This window comes from Arachis stenosperma, chromosome 7 (genome assembly GCF_014773155.1).
Source record: "Arachis stenosperma cultivar V10309 chromosome 7, arast.V10309.gnm1.PFL2, whole genome shotgun sequence".
In the NCBI taxonomy this organism is placed as follows: Eukaryota; Viridiplantae; Streptophyta; class Magnoliopsida; order Fabales; family Fabaceae; genus Arachis; species Arachis stenosperma.
Genome location: NC_080383.1, coordinates 21,544,941 through 21,562,573, shown reverse-complemented (window position 1 = coordinate 21,562,573; position 17,633 = coordinate 21,544,941). Strand labels below are relative to the sequence as shown.

Here is a 17,633-nt window from a genome sequence, read left to right as displayed (position 1 = left end):
AATCAAATTCAAATGTTGTAAATCCATCAAAACTCCTCAAAAAGTAATTCTTTATTTCAAAACCCAAAACATAATTATTTTCATATTGAATCGAACTCAAGACATAATTCCTTTCTTAAATAATTCAAACTCAAAACATAATTCTCTTTTCAAATAAGTCAAACTCGAACATGAACCTTTTTCTTGATAAATCGAATTTAAAACGTAAACCTTTTCTTAATAAATCAAAACCAAATAATATAATTCTTAAATCCAAATTTTTTCTAAATAATCATTTCAAACAAAGTATCCAATTTTTATAAAAATTTCGACAGCATCTCCTCTAAAATTCAGACTTTGCCATCCTTTTCGGGTCCCAACCAAATCATTTCTCAAACTCTTTTCAAATCATTTCCAAAATCAGATCAATTCTAATATCTCAAATTATTCTATCATAATCCAGAAATAATTTCAAGAAACCAGTCCAACAACGACCTAGTCAATAAACTAAATCAACAAATCAGAATAACCAGCTTTCTCAATAATTTAATAAATTAAACTCGTTTCAAATATCAAAACATTTAAAAGTCTTAAATCATTTTAGCAACCATCAATTTAACAAAAAAATCAATAAATTAGAATTTTTAATGACTCCAACACAATCAAGAAACCAATATAACTAATATAGCGACCACTTCAACGACAACCAACCAGGCAAACAAATACATTTATTCAAAGCAACTTAGTTCAATCTATACGACTCACATAATTACCAAATAAACATATTTTTGCATCAACATCGGCTTATAACAATTCTTGACAATAAAATGAGTTTAAGAAAAGCACCCCTACCTCGATCGCAACTCAGGACAAAAAACTACGTTTTCTCTCGGCCCGCAACAGCGGCAACTATAACTTCAGCTTTACCATTATCCGCAGCAACAACCGCAACTCCAATCACGACTTCCGGAATGAAAACGCTTACCGTAATAAAGAAAAAATGACTAAATCGAGCAGCAGCAACTCCAACGGTGGTTCCGGCGACAAGGACGCCATACCTAATGACCAGAAACTCCGGTAGTGGTGGCGACAGGGGGATGGCAATGTGAAAGTAGCTTCCCGGCGGCCAGAGACACAGTGGCGCAACCTCCAGCGGCGGTTCGACGGCGACCCCAACCAACATCAACGATGGTGCGTGGCTTCTCTCTCCTTGCGCCCTATTCCCGTCGCATTGTGCTCCGCTTCCCGGCGACCACGCGAGCTTCGGCGACGGCGACAGGAGACACGATGACGTCTTCTTCCTCCCGCTCCTGGCTCGCACTCGTCCTCTCTCCCCTGGCTCCCTCCGTGAATGATCTCTCTCTTTCCACGGTTCGACGACAACACGACGGCGACGGCGAGGCCCAGCGTCGCCGACACAGTCTTCCCCCTCCTTTTCTCACGGTCCCCCTTCTTCTCTCTTTCCCTTTCTCCATGGATGTGGGTGCGTATTTTTCTTTTTTTGTTTTGCGTACTGTGTGTGTTACGGTAAGGGGTGACGGCTGTGAGTGGTAGTGACTATGTGGATGTGTTGTGTTAAGGTTAGGGGTAGTTTAGGTATTTTTAGTAATAATAGGGGTAATGGAGTAATTGAAAATCAATTTTAATCAAACAATAATTATATATAAAAATACTATTTATTCATCAATTTATAAATTATTTTCAAATAAATACTCTAATCCAAGAATTAGAGATAACATAATTAATTTTTTTATTCATAAAAATGGAAGTATTAAATTAAAAAATCTCAATTATTTAAATCAAATCATATAAAATTCTTATTATTTTACTACTACTAAACTTTATAATTTAAATATAAAAAATTATCCAATAATTATAAAATTAGATAAAATTCTAATTTAATTATCAAAACTTAATTTAATTAGTTTTAATAAAATAATTTCTGAAAAATTAAAATCTTTAATGAATAAATAAATTAAAATTGACTCATAATAAGATTTTTCAAAAGTTCTCTCTCTCTTTCTCTCTCTCTCTAAAACTCCCACAAAAGATCTCGTGGTATCTCAAATTTTGGAGGTTTTAGAAACCTCCACAAACTATTTGGTAGGGGTTATAAACCTCCACAAATAAGAAAAAAATTGTCACAAATAAACAAAAATCTTGTAGTGCAATTATGTAACTCACGACTTTCTTCGATAAAAACAATGACTCAACCAATCTCCCTCAACTTTATACGCCCTGCATCTGTCTACTCATTCAACTCTTTTCCTCTTATTCATAGTTATGCTGATACCAATAAGACTGCCAATGATGTTTATAAATTTGTATGTCTCACTATCATATTTTTTATATTTATCTATTCCTCCTTTTTGCTTTCTTTTATATGTCCTGCCATTTTACTCCAAGTTAAAGCTATTGGCAGATTTAAGAAAATTAAACGAACAAAATGAATATCCATATTATACATTATAATGAGGATTGTCAAGGATTATAACCAAAATGTGTTGTGCAATTTGAAACACAACTACTCTAGAAAAGAGCTGGACATTAGCTATGCCAAGGGATGACTTTGTCACACCTCCATAACTTAACTATTTCTTCTAATATGAACTTCTTTTCTTCTATCACCTTATCTCTTTTTTCATTCGTGTTTATTATAATATTTTCTTTTTTTTTTGAAAAAAAAATCATTTGCTTCACATTCTAGAATTCAAAGAACAAAATTGTAATAATTTTCATAATTCAATTCATCCTACCTCTGGACACTTTATTGGGTCACATCACAGCCTTCCTGCGGGTGAGAGAAGAGTTCCTGTGCCAAGCCTAAGAGGTTTAGACCGCTACTTCCCTTCGACTATCATTATTTCCCCATTCACTTATTCTCTAGCACCGTCGTCTTTCCGCTTATATATATAGATGGAAGGTAGCTTGCTTCTCTTCTCCTAGGCGACTACCCGCACATGTTATTCGTGAAGAAAAGGTTGCGAGCGGTTCTTTGCTTAGTAGTAGTTCAGTTCGTTAGGAAAGACGGCTAGAGTGTAGAGTGTCCCGTCTGATACTGAGGACTTCTTTCTCTTCTTTTCCCGAGGATTCTATTAAAGGAACTTAGTCCTTGACAAAGAAATAGTACATTTATGAGATCATGACAAAGACCTCCTGCCTCTCCCGGGATCAGAAAGCTACCAAGTGGATCAGACTTGGTTGGAACGAACCAACTGCAAGGCGGCAAGAAATAAATAAAATTAATTTATAATTTTTATTTTAAATTCAATTATGCTTTTGCAATTTCAGTTCAAAAATAAAAAATCACAAAGATTAACAGAAAATAAAGTATTAATTTAAACGGTAAGAGTCATAGAACAATAATAAGAGATAGAGATAATAAAAAAAACATGTACAATAATACATCTAAGAGAATCATTGCAATAAAATGTGAAGAATTATATTATCCTACATTATGTTAAAAATAGAAGATTAAATTCTCAGTATTATTATTATTATATTGATAATTATAATAGTAGTTAGTAAGAAGCAATAAAAAATCAACCAACAATTAGTAAATAATTATACATCTAAAATTCAAAATAAACATGTATAAGATTACATACACATTTAGCTATTTTTAATTTACCTTTTAATCACTAATGCTGTATTTATTTACAGATATTCAAACTCAAATTGTAAGAGTATGAATTAGTATCATGTTTGATAGTTAGAAATAAGAATTAAAATTTTAATTCTAGAAAACATAATTTAAGTTCTTTTAGTACTTCTAGAATGTGAAAACATAGGAGGCCAAAAATTTTGGGACGAAAATTAAAATTTTAATAATATTTATTTTAAAAAAATATCCTCATTTTAATTTTTTAAATTCTAATTCTACCTTTATTTAAAAATAATTAGGACTTTTTTCTCTATATTTATCTTAAACAAAAAAAAAATACTAAAACATAACTCAATGTTATATATTATACATCTTAAATTAAACACAATATAAAAACCTAATTAAATATTTATTTTTTAATTTCTTATCTTTTAGTGTCTCTCTCAGTCAGTCTTTTTTTTTTAAATCTGTCACCCTTATTCCATATATACAATATATCCTTATCACAAAATTAACTTTTTATTAAGTGAATCACTCTCATTTACCTCATCTTTTGAATTAAGTAGGTTTATAATTATAATAGAATTATTTAATTATAAGATATTAAAGTATTTAATAATATTTATATGTTTTCATGAATGACACTTAAACAATGTCTCTATTTATAACGAAAGTGTAAAGCTTAAATAATAAGCACGATGTTACTTGATATCCTCGAAGTAGAAGTAGTACTCTTGAAATGATATAAACGATATTTATAGTCTTGCGCAACCGTAAAGGGTGAACCAAAACACACGAGAATGTGTTTCAAATTGCAACTATAATTTGACCGCTACAATAATTTTCACATAATGTGATAATCTTGCGACTATAATGTGGTCATAAAAATCGATTACCTGAATGTAGCAGTGTCAATTATTGAACCCAAGACTTCAGGGTTCAGCCTACAAATCTAAAATTACAAAAACATTTTATAAGACCCTGGCCCTAACCAAGTTTCAACAAAAAATTAGGAGAAATTAACTCCACTCAGCCGCCCAAAGTGAGAATCGGGGTCTAAACTCCGAAGTCCGAACCCCTAAAAAAGAGACCAACAAAAAGTCAAAAACACCCAACTTCAAAACCGAATCTCTCCGAAACCGGTTTTCTTCTACACCTCGAGTTTTTCTCTCCAGGTAACGTCTTTTGTTATTTGCTTCTTCAGCTCATGCTAAAAGAGTAAAAGAGGATTTTTTTTGTTTTTAAAATTGGAAATTTCGTTTTCGGGAACATAACTGGAATTAGGGTTGTTAATTTTTCTTTTTATTTCTGAATTGATGTTATAATTGGTGATTCTATTTGGTTCAGTTGGTTGATTGCTCCTAGATCTGAAAGGATTTGACAAGGTTTAGGCAGTTTGTCTTTTTTGTAGTTGGTAATTTTTGTTTGGTGAATTATATAGTAAAAATGTATTGTGATAAAATCAGATGAGATGGATGACCATTATTTAATATGGGTGGTTCATATTTATAATGTTAAAAGCTGAAGATATCAAAGGAGAATGAATTTAATGATGGTTGAAAAAGAATACCTTTTGTATGTATAAATAGAGGAAGTGAACGTATAAAATAACACATATCAATAATAATAATCTTCTCTCTATATATATTGTCTATCTACAAAATTTTTCTTCTCTCTTTTCATATATTGCTAATGTATAATAATAGTAAATATATAAGTTATTTCTATTAATATAATGAGATAAATATATTAGTAAATATCAAAACTAGAGTCTTCTATTTTATATCTTTTATTTATTTATTCTATAAGACATTATTAGCATGAAACTCTAACGAAATTTTAGGAAGACTTTAGGTAACAAATTTTTATTATGTCGAATCTCTTTCATCTTAAATATAATATTTTTGATATATCTAAAAATAATTATTTATCATGGAATACTAAATGCTAAAATCCATCTTGATTCAATGGATCTTGGAGATACCATTGATGCTATAAATAATACATCCCAAAAGGATAAAGACAAAGTTATGATTTTCCTTCGTCGTCATCTTAACGTATGATTGAAAAATGAATATCTTACATTAAAAGATCTTGCAGATCTGTGGAAAGACCTTGAAGAAAGGTACAATCATAAAAAAACGGTGATACTTTCTCAAACCCGATATGAATGGACGCACTTGCGTCTACAATATTTTAAATCCATAAATGAATATAATTCTGCAATATTTCGAATCACCTCACGAATGAAATTATGTGGGGAAAAGATAACTGACCATGATATGTTGGAGAAAACTTTCTCAACTTTTTATGCCTCGAATGTGCTCCTGAAGCAGCAGTATCGAGAAAAAGGGTTTAAAAAATATTCTGAGTTAATTTCTTACCTTCTTGTTGTTAAACGCAACAATGAGTTGCTATTGAAAAATCATGAAGTGCGCCCAACTGGCGCCACCCCATTTCCTGAAGTAAATGCGGCAAATTACTCCAGAAGAGGTAGAAGAGGTAAATGGCAAGGTTTTAATAACAAGAAAAATTATGGAAGGAAAAGAAATTATGTTCACAAGAAAGGATCTCACTAGAAGTGGGATAAAGAAAGAAACAATGAGCAAAGTAAATCAATTGAGGATAAATGCTTCCGTTGTGGTGGAAAGGGCCATTAGTGACGTACCTGTCGTACCCCAAGGCACCTAATTGATCTTTATCAAGCATCCTTAAAAAGGGATGACAAAGGAAAGGAAACAAATTTTATTTCAAATGATGAAAATTCCACCACTCATTATGATGTATCTAATTTCTTTAAGGATTCTGAAAAAAATATTAACTATTTGATCAATGATGGAATAGTTTGATATATGTATGTGTTTGTTAAGTATTCATGTGAATAATTTTACTGTGCATGTACTTCTACACATTTTATTATTATTATCATTTGTTTTTGAAAAAAAAAATGGCAAGGACATATTCTGAAGATATTTGCCTTGCGAATAGTACAAGTTCGCACACTATTCTTAAAAGTGATATATATTTTACCCTTCTTGTGCCAAAAAAAGAACGTGTTAATACTATTATTGGCTCAGGCAATGTGATAGAAGGCTCCAGAAGAGCTATAATTTTGTTTCCTGGAGGAACAAAATTCATAATAAATAATACACTATTGTCTACCAAGTCTCAAAGAAACTTATTGAGCTTTAAAGATATTCGCCGAAATGGATATCATATTGAGACTATGAATGAGGGAAATCATGAGTACTTATGTATTACAACTCATGATTCAAATAAGAAAGTTATATTAGAAAAATTATCCTCACTTTCATTTGGGTTATATTATACCAAGATTAGTGCAATTGAATCACATGCCATTGTAAACCAGAAGTTTACTAACACAAATGAGTTCATAACTTGGCATGACGAATTGGGTCATCCGAGAACAACCATGATGCAGAGAATTATTGAAAACTTCCATGGATATTCACTAAAGAACCAGAAGATTCTTAAAACTAGTGAATTTTGTTGTGCTGCATGTTCTCAGGAAAAGTTAATTTTAAGGCCATCACCAGTAAAGATTGGATTTGAGTCCTGAATTTCTAGAAAGGATTCAAGGTGATATATGTGGACCTATTCATCCACCATGTGGATCTTTTAGATATTTTATGGTCCTAATAGACGCATCTTCGAGATGGTCACATGTGTGCTTATTGTCTTCTCGCAACCTGACGTTTGCGAGATTACTGGATCAAATTATTCGATTAAAATCATAATTTCCAGAAAATTCAATCAAAATAATTCATCTTGATAATTCTGGTGAATTTACTTCCCAAGCTTTTGACACTTATTGTATGGCTAATGGAATAAGTGTTGAACATCCAGTAGTCTATGTTCACACACAAAATAGGTTAGAAGAATCACTTATTAAACGCCTCCAATTGATTGCTAGACCCTTACTTATGAGAACAAATCTCCCAACTTTGGTTTAGGGGCATGCTATTTTACATGCCGCAACACTTATTCGTTTTGAGGCCAACGAGTTATCATAAGTTCTCTCCTATGCAATTAGCATTTGGCCAGTAGCCACATATTTTTCATTTAAGAATATTTGGGTGTGTAATATATGTTCTCATTACACCACCTAATCGCACTAAAATGGGACCCAAAGAAAATTGAGGATATATGTTGGATATGATTCTCTCTCTATAGTTAGGTATCTTGAGATACGAACGGGAGATGTATTTAAAGCCCACTTTGCGAATTGTCATTTTGATGAATCAAAATTTTCAGCATTAAGGGGGAGAGAATAAGCTTCCTGAAAAGAAACTTAATTGGAATGCATCATCGTTGATGCATTTAGATCCTCGATCAGGACAATGTGAACTAGAAGTTCAAAAGATTATACATTTGCAAAGAATAGCAAATAAATTGCCTGATACATTTTCTGATACAAAGAGGATAACCAAATCTTATATACCAGTGGAAAATGTCCCAATTCAAATTGATGTCCCAGTTGGACAAATTGCCACCGAAGTAAATACACGCCAGAAGCGTGGCAGGCCTCTTGATTTCAAAGACAAAAATCTTCGAAAGAGAAAAGAGGTAAATACTATTCCTGTTGAAAAAGACATAGTAGAGACACCTGCAGTTGTCCAAAATTCTGATATAGTTTTAACGCTAGAAGATGTTCAGGTACCTGAAAATTGTGAAAATGACAAAATCTCGATAAATTATGTCTTTACATGAGAGAAATGGGACCGAAATAAGACAATTGTCAATGAAATATTTGCATATAATGTGGCATTGAATATCATACATGAAAGTAAGGATCTTGAACCAAGATCAGTCGAAGAATGTCGACAAAGAAATGATTGGTCAAAATGGAAAGAAGCCATGAAGGCTGAATTAGACTCACTTGCAAAATGTAAAGTCTTTGGATCTATAGTCCGTACACCTGAAGATGTAAAACCTGTTGGATACCGATGGGTATTTGTGAGAAAACGAAATGAGAAAAATGAAGTTGTGCGCTACAAAGCCTGACTTGTGGCACAAGGTTTTTCACAAAGGTCCGGTATAGATTATGAAAAAACGTATTCCCCTATAATGGATGTGATAACATTGCGTTATTTGGTCAGTTCATCTGCATATCATAAACTGCATATGCATTTAATGGATGTGGTAACAGCCTATTTGTACGGCTCATTAAATCGGGATATCTGTATGAAAGTCTCTAAAAGACTAAAGATATCTAAACCATCCAATGAATATTCGCAAGGGTTATACTCAGTCAAATTGCAATGATCGTTATACGGTCTAAAGCAATCTGGACGAATGTGGTATAATCGTCTTATTGAGTATCTGGCTAAAAATGGATTCAAGAATGATGATATCTGTCCATGCGTTTTCATAAAGAAATATGCATCTGGGTTCATTATAATTGCTGTGTACGTTGATGATTTAAATATCATTGGGACTCTTGAAGAGATTCCAATAATTATAAAAACTCTAAAAGAAGAGTTTGAGATGAAAGATCTTGGAATGACTAAATTTTGTCTCGGCCTGCAGATCGAGCATACAAAAAATGAGATCTTTATTCATCAAGCGACATACACAGAAAAGATCTTGAAAAGATTTTATATGGATAAGTCACATCCCCTGAGTACCCCAATGATCGTAAGATCTTTGGATGTAGAAAATGATCAATTCCGTTCTAAGGAAGAGAATGAAGATATCATTGGTCCTGAAGTACCATATCTTAGTGCTATTGGCGCACTAATGTATCTTGCTAATAATACACGTCCTGATATATCATTTGCTGTGAATTTACTAGCAAGACATAGTTCCTCTCCAACCAGAAGACATTGGAGTGGAATCAAATAGATCTTTTGATATCTTCATGGAACGGTTGATATGGGATTATTTTATCCCTATGGATCCAAGTCACAATTAGTTGGCTATGCAGATGCTGGATATTTGTCTGATCCACATAAAGGAAGATCTCAAACAGGATACCTATTCACATATGGTGGTACAGCTATATCATGGAGGTCCACAAAACAGACGATTTTAGCAACATCCTCTAATCATACTGAAATACTAGCGATATATGAAGCTAGTCGCGAGTATTTTTGGCTGAGGAGTGTGATCCAATATATTCTGTCATCATGTGGACTGATTGATCAGAAGATAGCTTCAACTGTCCTGTTTGAAGTTAATACAGCATGTATTGCCCAACTTAAAGGCGAATATATCAAAGGTGATAGAACAAAGTATATTTCTCCCAAATTCTTCTTCAATCATGATCTTCAAAATCAAGGGACAATTGATGTCTAACAGATCCGCTCAAGTGACAATCTGGCAGATTTATTTACAAAGTCACTCCCAAAACCCTCATTTGAAAGATTGGTACATGAGATTGGGATTCACCGAATTTTGAGACATTAAATGATGTCGACAAGAGGGGGAGACTGTACTCTTTTTTTCTTGATCAGGTTTTTTTCCACTGGGTTTTATTGACAAGGTTTTTAATGAGGCAGTCCCCATCACTAAAGGATTTTGTACTCTTTTTCCTTCACTAAGGTTTTTTCTCACTGGATTTTCCTTTACTAAGGTTTTAATGAGGCATAATCCTAAATAGTCATTCAAGGGGGAGTGTTGTGATAAGATCAAATGAGGTGGATGACCATCATTTAATATGGGTGGTTCATATTTACAATGTTGAAAGCTAAAGATATCAAGGGAAAATGAATTTAATGATGGTTGAAAAGGAATACCTTTTGTATGTATAAATAGAGAAAGTGAACATATGAAACAACACACATCAATAACAATAATCTTCTCTCTCTATATATTGTCTATATACAAATTTTTTCTTCTCTCTTTTCATACGTTGCTAATATATAATAGTAATAAATATATAAGTTATTTCTATTAATATAATGAGATAAATATATTAGTAAATATTAAAATTAGAGTTTTCTATTTACATTTTATTTTATATTATATCTTTTATTTATTTATTCTACAACAAAATGCAAGTTTATAGATTTTTTCTATGGGATGAAAGAGAGATTGAAAAAAGTAGGATCCATACTTTGAATAATAATAAAATAATAAAAAATAACTATTAAAAAAATTTATTTTTTCTCTCTATACCACTTCAATCTGTATAGCAGAGTGCCTCTTTTTATGTTTGGTTATATTTTTTTGGGAATTGCATGGATCTGTTGATGATTTTGCTGTTGTTATTATCTGGAACTTTGTATTTTTAAGTATGGATCTTAACTCGATCTGAGCTTTGTATTTGTAGCTTTGTAGAATTTAACCATTTTGATGGAATGTTTTGGGAGATGTTTATTTATATAAGAGTTTAATAGTAAAATATAAAAAAAATTTAATAAAAATTTTGGTAAAATCATAATTTAATAATTAAAAAATTATTGAAGGATATTTTAGAAAAAAATAATTTTATTAAATTTTTTAAAAATATTTTAGTAAAAATATAATTTAATCAATAAAAAAATAATATATTAAAGAGTATTTTGGTAAGCAAAATTTAATAACAAAAAAATAAAATTTTTGTTAAAGGGTATTTTTGTAAAAAATTATTTATTTTTTCTTGAAAAATGGATAAAATTAACATTAGTTAACACAAAAAAATTTAAAATAGATTGAAGAGGAGGTTTTTTAAAAGTTATAAAGGAGAAAAATATACATTTTATAAATAAAGGGGAGGAGGTGTCATTTTAGCATCTGACAGGAGAGGAGAGTGAAATTTTCTCTACATTTTAACATTGAAAAGTTATCCTTTGAGATTAGCAGTGCTGTACTTTCATTTATTAAAATTTTCATATTCTTTTGTAATTATCATTCAGGTTCTAATGATCTGAATATTTTCTTTAACATCAGTGAATTAACCTAATTAGTTAGGGATTAACTTGAATGGACAAGCAATTGAGCAAATAGAAGAATAGTTGAGAGGAGGTGCTATTTTTTATATTCTTTTGGGTAGCGTTTAGTGAAGAGATAGAGACCAAAAGACTGAGACTGAAAGACAAAGATTAAAAGACAAAGATTGAAATAAATTTTAGTATTCTTTTTGGTGTAAAGTAGGAGACAGAAATTGAAATAAGAATGAAACTCTAATTTAATTTGTATAAAGGGTAAATTGAAATTAATTAATTGAAATAAGGGTATTTTAGGTCTAAAATATTATTAAAGTTTTAGTCTTTCTCTAAAAATTTCAGTCCTCTGTGTCTTCACATTTTAGGGATATTGAAATAATGAAAATTTGGAGACAAAGACAGAAATTTTAGTACCAGTTTTTGAGCCAACAAATATAATACTGAGTCTTAATCTTTCGATCTCTATTTCAATATATCAAAACAAACACTATCAGGTATTTTGATTTTTTAGAGAGACATTGATGACGGTGAATACGAAAGAAAAGGGTGATGAGATAGAAGATACCATGCTTAATTTATTGATGTATATTGTATGTGTTTTTTAATTAGAATCTTCTCATTCCTTTTATAATGATCTAGAGCTTGCTCTGTGTAAGAAAATTTCTTCAAGAGTTTGTGTGTGATTCGAAGTTTTCATTATGCAATTCTAAATTGAACACACACGCATATGTATAACTATCATTTGGAATCAGTTTGTATATAGAAAGTTGAATTTAATATGAATATTGAATAATGCATATTATTTGATATCTATTTTTTAACTTTCTCATCTTTTATCCTGTTTTGTGGATTTTAGCAAATTGATGGTGGTTCGTTATTTAATAATCTGAAAACGAAATTTACTCTTCTGTGCGAATACCAATTTTTTAGAAGTGTATCAAAATATCTTCAATTAGACAAATATTAAAAATAAAAATAAAAAAAGTTGTTAATTAATAAATAAAACTTAGAAATTAAAATTTTCGAAAACTAAATACATGGTAAATGAAAATGTTTGCATCAAAATTAAGAGAAAATAATAAAAATTCTTTTTAATTAAATCAAAGGACTCTAGCATAAGCGATAAAGTGTAGAATGATAAATTAAACAAAGAGAGTAAAGAACACTTAGTAAATAAGATTAATTGAAATGTTAAATGTACAGAAAAATAAATTGAAAGAAAGAAGAAGGTGGAAGGAACCCTACAGAAAATGTAACTCAAATGCAAACTTAGGAATTTTCTGAAATGTGAGAGTGCTATAGTGTTTTTTTTGAGTAAAAGTTCCAACCCTCATTTCCTAACATTTTTTAGTATTTATAAGCTATCTTACATAACGGTCAATTAAACCACCATTAATTACAATTAAATAAAAATTACGAATTTTAAATACAATCCCTCTTGATAACTGTTCCCGCTGCGTGATTGTAGATATTCTCCATGTTTTTCTCGCGTGATGAAAGTCACTAACCTTTTCGCTTCCACAACTATTCGACCAGTTCTTCGAAGACTCTACTCGGTTCCTCGAATCGAATCTCCTACTCGATTTAGCTTCGTTCGATCAACAAAACGATCGAAACTCAAATCAATGCTGATTACTTTCGACCTCATATTTGTGCGCGTGTATTCTTAAAAAACTTTATTTAACTCATTTTGATTCAACTCACTCTCGATCGACAAATACATAAAAAATAGCAAAAGGATAGGCTTCTAATAGGTTTTATGTGTGTTATGAGTTATGACAGGGGTTTCCAAAACCGATTAAATTCAAACAAAATCGAGCAAGTAAACCGATAACCAAACAAACCGAGAATCGAAAATTGAAAATTGGAATCGATAACTTTGGTTTTCGGTTCTGACTCCAAAAAGACTTGGACCAAATCAAACCGAGCCGGTGAATGTAAACATGCATATCAATTTTACAAAAGTACCCCAACTTTACCTAACCTAATACACTCGCTCCCTTTCTCTCGTTCGTTCACGCCGCCGCCTAACTCACCCGCTGCACCCTCCTCTCTCTGCACAGAAACCCCTAACCTCTGTGCTCATCTCTGGTCTCTGCCGTCGTTGTCCACCCCAACAACCGCCGTCGTTCTCAGTCTCTCTCCCGGCGTTGTACTTAGTCTCTCCCCGCGTCGTTCATTCTCAGAATCTCTCTTCGCATCGTTCGTTCTCAGTCTCAGAGCACCGTCGTTCTCTCTGCCATCGCCGTGGTGCACCCGCGTCGTTCCGTGGCCGTTCAGCGTCATCGTTCTCGCTGCTCAGCGCCGTCGTTCTCACTCCTCAGCGGCGTCGTCCTCAACAGGCAGCAGCGGCGTGGTTCTCAGCGAGTCAGCGTCGTCGTCGTTGTCAGCGACGTGCCGCCTTGTTGTTCCGTCTCTCCCCTTCATCGCTGCACTTCCAATGAAGCCTCAGCCTCAGGTATGAATTTGCTTCATTGATTTCGTTCAAATATTTTTGTTCTGTTTGTGTTTTTGTTTTTTTTTTTTGCTATGAATTTGCTTCGTTGATTTCATTCAATTGTTTTTGTTCTGCTTATTGTGTTTGTTCGATTTTTTTTGTTCTGTTGATGAGGGTTAAAAAAAATTTATTTCTATTTTTGTAAGTTTCAAAGTCTTTATTTGTTCTGATTTTAATTTGTTACTGCAGTTTGATTTGTTTTTTTTCAGTCTGTTTGTAAATTCAGTAGTTACTACTAATTTGTGGGTTAGTTTTGATTACTTGATTATAAATTCTAACTCATTGGTGCTAATTTTTTTTTGGTGAATTGCCATAATTATGCAGTTTGATATCAGTTCAAGTGACAACATTGGTGACACAGAAGGAGCAATAGGTTACTTTTTTTGAATTAATTGAAAAACCGAAAAACCATTAGTCTCGGTTAAAAGACATATTGACACCACTAATTGGAATGGCAGACCGCAGCAGTGAACATCGGATGTTACCACCTCCCGTGGACCGCCCTGTTCGTGTGTATGCGGACGGCATCTATGATCTCTTCCACTTCGGTCATGCCCGCTCCCTGGAGCAAGCCAAGAAATCGTAATCCTCTCTCTTCACTTTTGTGTCAAATCAAATTAATAGATCTCGTGTTATCCTACTTACTCTCTCACTTTTAGATTTCCGAATACTTACTTGCTGGTGGGTTGCTGCAACGATGAGATCACCCACAAATACAAAGGCAAAACTGTTATGACTGAGGCCGAACGTTACGAATCCCTTCGCCACTGCAAGTCAGTCATATCTGTTTCGCTGACTCTTCTTGCTCTCTCTCTCTCTTGTGACTGATAATTGCGGGTTTTGAGCAGATGGGTGGATGAAGTCATTCCCGATGCTCCCTGGGTCATCAACCAAGAGTTCCTCGATAAGCACAACATCGACTATGTAGCTCACGACTCTCTTCCGTAAGAACAATCACTCAACCAATCTCCCTCAACTCTATATGCCCTGCATCTGTCTACTCATTCCACCCTTTTCCTCCTGTTCACAGTTATGCTGATACAAGTGGTGCTGCCAATGATGTTTATGAATTTGTATGTCTCACCCTCATATTCTTCATTTTTTTCCACTTCTCCTTCTTGCTTCCTTCTATATGGCCTACCATTTTATTCCCAGGTTAAAGCTATTGGCAGATTTAAGGAAACAAAACGAACAGAAGGAATATCCACATCAGACATTATAATGAGGATTGTCAAGGATTATAACCAATATGTTCTGCGCAATTTGGATCGTGGCTACTCTAGGAAAGAACTCGGTGTCAGTTATGTCAAGGCATGACTTTGCCACACCTCCTTAACTCAACTATTTCTCCTAATATGGCCTTCCTTTCCTCAATCACCTTATACCTTTCTTCACTCGTGTTCATTATATAATAAACAGGAGAAGCGACTCAGGGTCAATAGAAGGTTGAAAACATTACAGGAGAAGGTCAAGGAGCACCAAGAAAAGGTTGGCGAAAAGGTATGCCCTCTCATTTAGCTAATCAAGTTCAATTGCTACTTTCTTTGGCCAATATCATGTCAATTGAATTGCTTGTTGGAATTGTAGATGGATAAACATGTACACATATTTAAATGCAATAGTTGGACATATAGAATTGCTACTTTTCTTTTAAGGATTTATTATCAGTTATGTTCAAGTGCTGGACACTTTGATTTTCAAGTGCTTGTTTGAGGACAAAAACATAAACTAAGGGCATGTTTGGTTGTCGGGTAAGAATTCTCTTGGATGAGCTCCATGTGTAATTTTTACACATCAATCTCAGACATGAATGTTCATCTCATTTTATCCCCCAGTCAGATATATCCTATGGGCCTAAAGCATAAAAATTTTAGATTTCCATTCTTGCTTTTGTTGAACTCTTTCCTTAAAGCCCTCATCAATAACAATAAGGAACTAACAGCTGTCTATCCTAACATTCCTATGTCTACATTCCACATGTTGATGCAATTTGGAAAAAAGAGTGGCCTGATGGTAGTTTTCTAGTAAAATAGAGAACTAACACCTTTCTGATTCTGTTTTTTCATGTTATTTCCAAATTTTTTCCGTTATACATAGTTTCTAGAAGCAAAACTAAAGCTGCTTTCTTGATTATTGATCTTGTTAAATGTTGATAAGCATGAGAGGGAGCTGTTGTATTATATAGGAAGGGTTGAACCTAATAAAGTTTCCACTTTGTGGCCCCGGATAAAGGAGAAGGGTTGTGTTAGGCCTTTGATAGCCAACGAATATTCATGACATGGATATCAATCTACATGGGTTCAAGATTTATACTGGATATATAATGCAGTTGGAAACCAATCTTGGGGATAATTTCATTAAGAAAGTATTGTGTCAAAGCCTTACTTGCAGACTGCATCACTGCAGTGCCATGGACTTTTCCATTCTCCTTTCAATATTTATCCATGGTTAATAGGATATCTCTGTGTTTTTCTCTGTAGAAAAGTATAATATATTCTTTGTTATCAGATCCAAATTGTTAAAAGGACTGCCAGTATGCACCGCAATGAATGGGTTGAAAATGCTGATCGTTGGGTTGCTGGATTTCTTGAGATGTTTGAAGAAGGTTGTCATAAGATGGTGAGTTAACCAACCTAGGGGGTAAATGCGACAACTCTGTTGCTACTAGTGAACTATTAGCTGGCTTCTCTCTTTTCTCTCTCTCTCTCTCTCTCTCTCTCTCTCTCTCTTTCTCTCTCTCTCTCTCTCTCTTTCTCTCTCTCTCTCTCTCTCTCTCTCATTTTTCCTTTTCTGTTAATGTGTGGATTTTATCAGGGCACTGCTATTAGGGATCGAATTCAAGAGAGGTTAAGAGGTCAACAATCAAGAGACGGATCTTTTCTTCTACAAAATGGCAAGGATGGTGTGGATGTCGATTCTGATGAGTATTACTATGATGATGATAGCGAAGAAGAATATTTTGAAGAGTATTATGATGATGACGAGGTCAAGCCTGAGAGTAATCGGGATGAAGAAAACAAAAAGTAGGTGTACTTCAAGGAAGGAGTTAGGATCTTGGCGGAATGTGCGTAACAACTGCCCATGGGGATTTCTGTAATATTATGTGTTATATCTTGAATTGTGGAAACATGCTTCGGAGTTGCATTGGGAACTTCCATTTTGCTGGGTTTTTTTTTTTTTCTCTTTTTTAACTTAGTTTTGCTTGTGGAGTGCTAGTATACATGGAAAATGATGTTTGTGCATATGCTTAGTACCTAGACTTGCACTGGGCTTACATGTTCGTGGTTAGTCAGTCAAGGAGTTGATATTAGAGGAGAATTCTCAATTCTGTATCCTTTCTATTTGTTTGTTTACTTTTGGGAATTTTTCATGATAGAATTAAGACAAATAAAAATTAAAATAAACACGTAATTTTGTTGTTGGCTTATCTGGTTTCCAATCCCATTCCCATCTCTTTTAAACTGTAACATCTGCGAGGAAGTCATTCTCCATAGCAGTACAATGTTAAGCGTTAACTGTTAAACATCATTCAGGGTATTTAATTTTTTGGTCTGAGCCTGAAGCCTAGAACTAAGTTGGTGCGTGGGCTCACCTTCAATGGTCCAAGACTTGCAATTAAAACAGAAGCTTCTTAATTCCTGAGGTATGAGTTCCCATTAGCTAC

At 33.3% G+C, this 17,633-nt stretch overlaps 1 protein-coding gene across 1 annotated transcript; it reads left to right on the top strand.

Annotated features, from left to right (window-relative positions):
- The first annotated feature begins 13,457 nt into the window (after positions 1-13,457).
- LOC130941396 (choline-phosphate cytidylyltransferase 2-like) lies at positions 13,458-17,396 on the top strand. The gene is made up of 10 exons (XM_057869881.1): positions 13,458-13,930; positions 14,294-14,342; positions 14,428-14,551; positions 14,629-14,742; positions 14,818-14,913; positions 15,000-15,042; positions 15,125-15,280; positions 15,389-15,469; positions 16,478-16,588; positions 16,784-17,396. The coding sequence occupies exons 1-10, from the start codon at positions 13,913-13,915 to the stop codon at positions 16,994-16,996; spliced, it is 1,005 nt and encodes a 334-aa protein (XP_057725864.1). The 5' UTR covers positions 13,458-13,912; the 3' UTR covers positions 16,997-17,396.
- Positions 17,397-17,633: the final 237 nt, after the last annotated feature.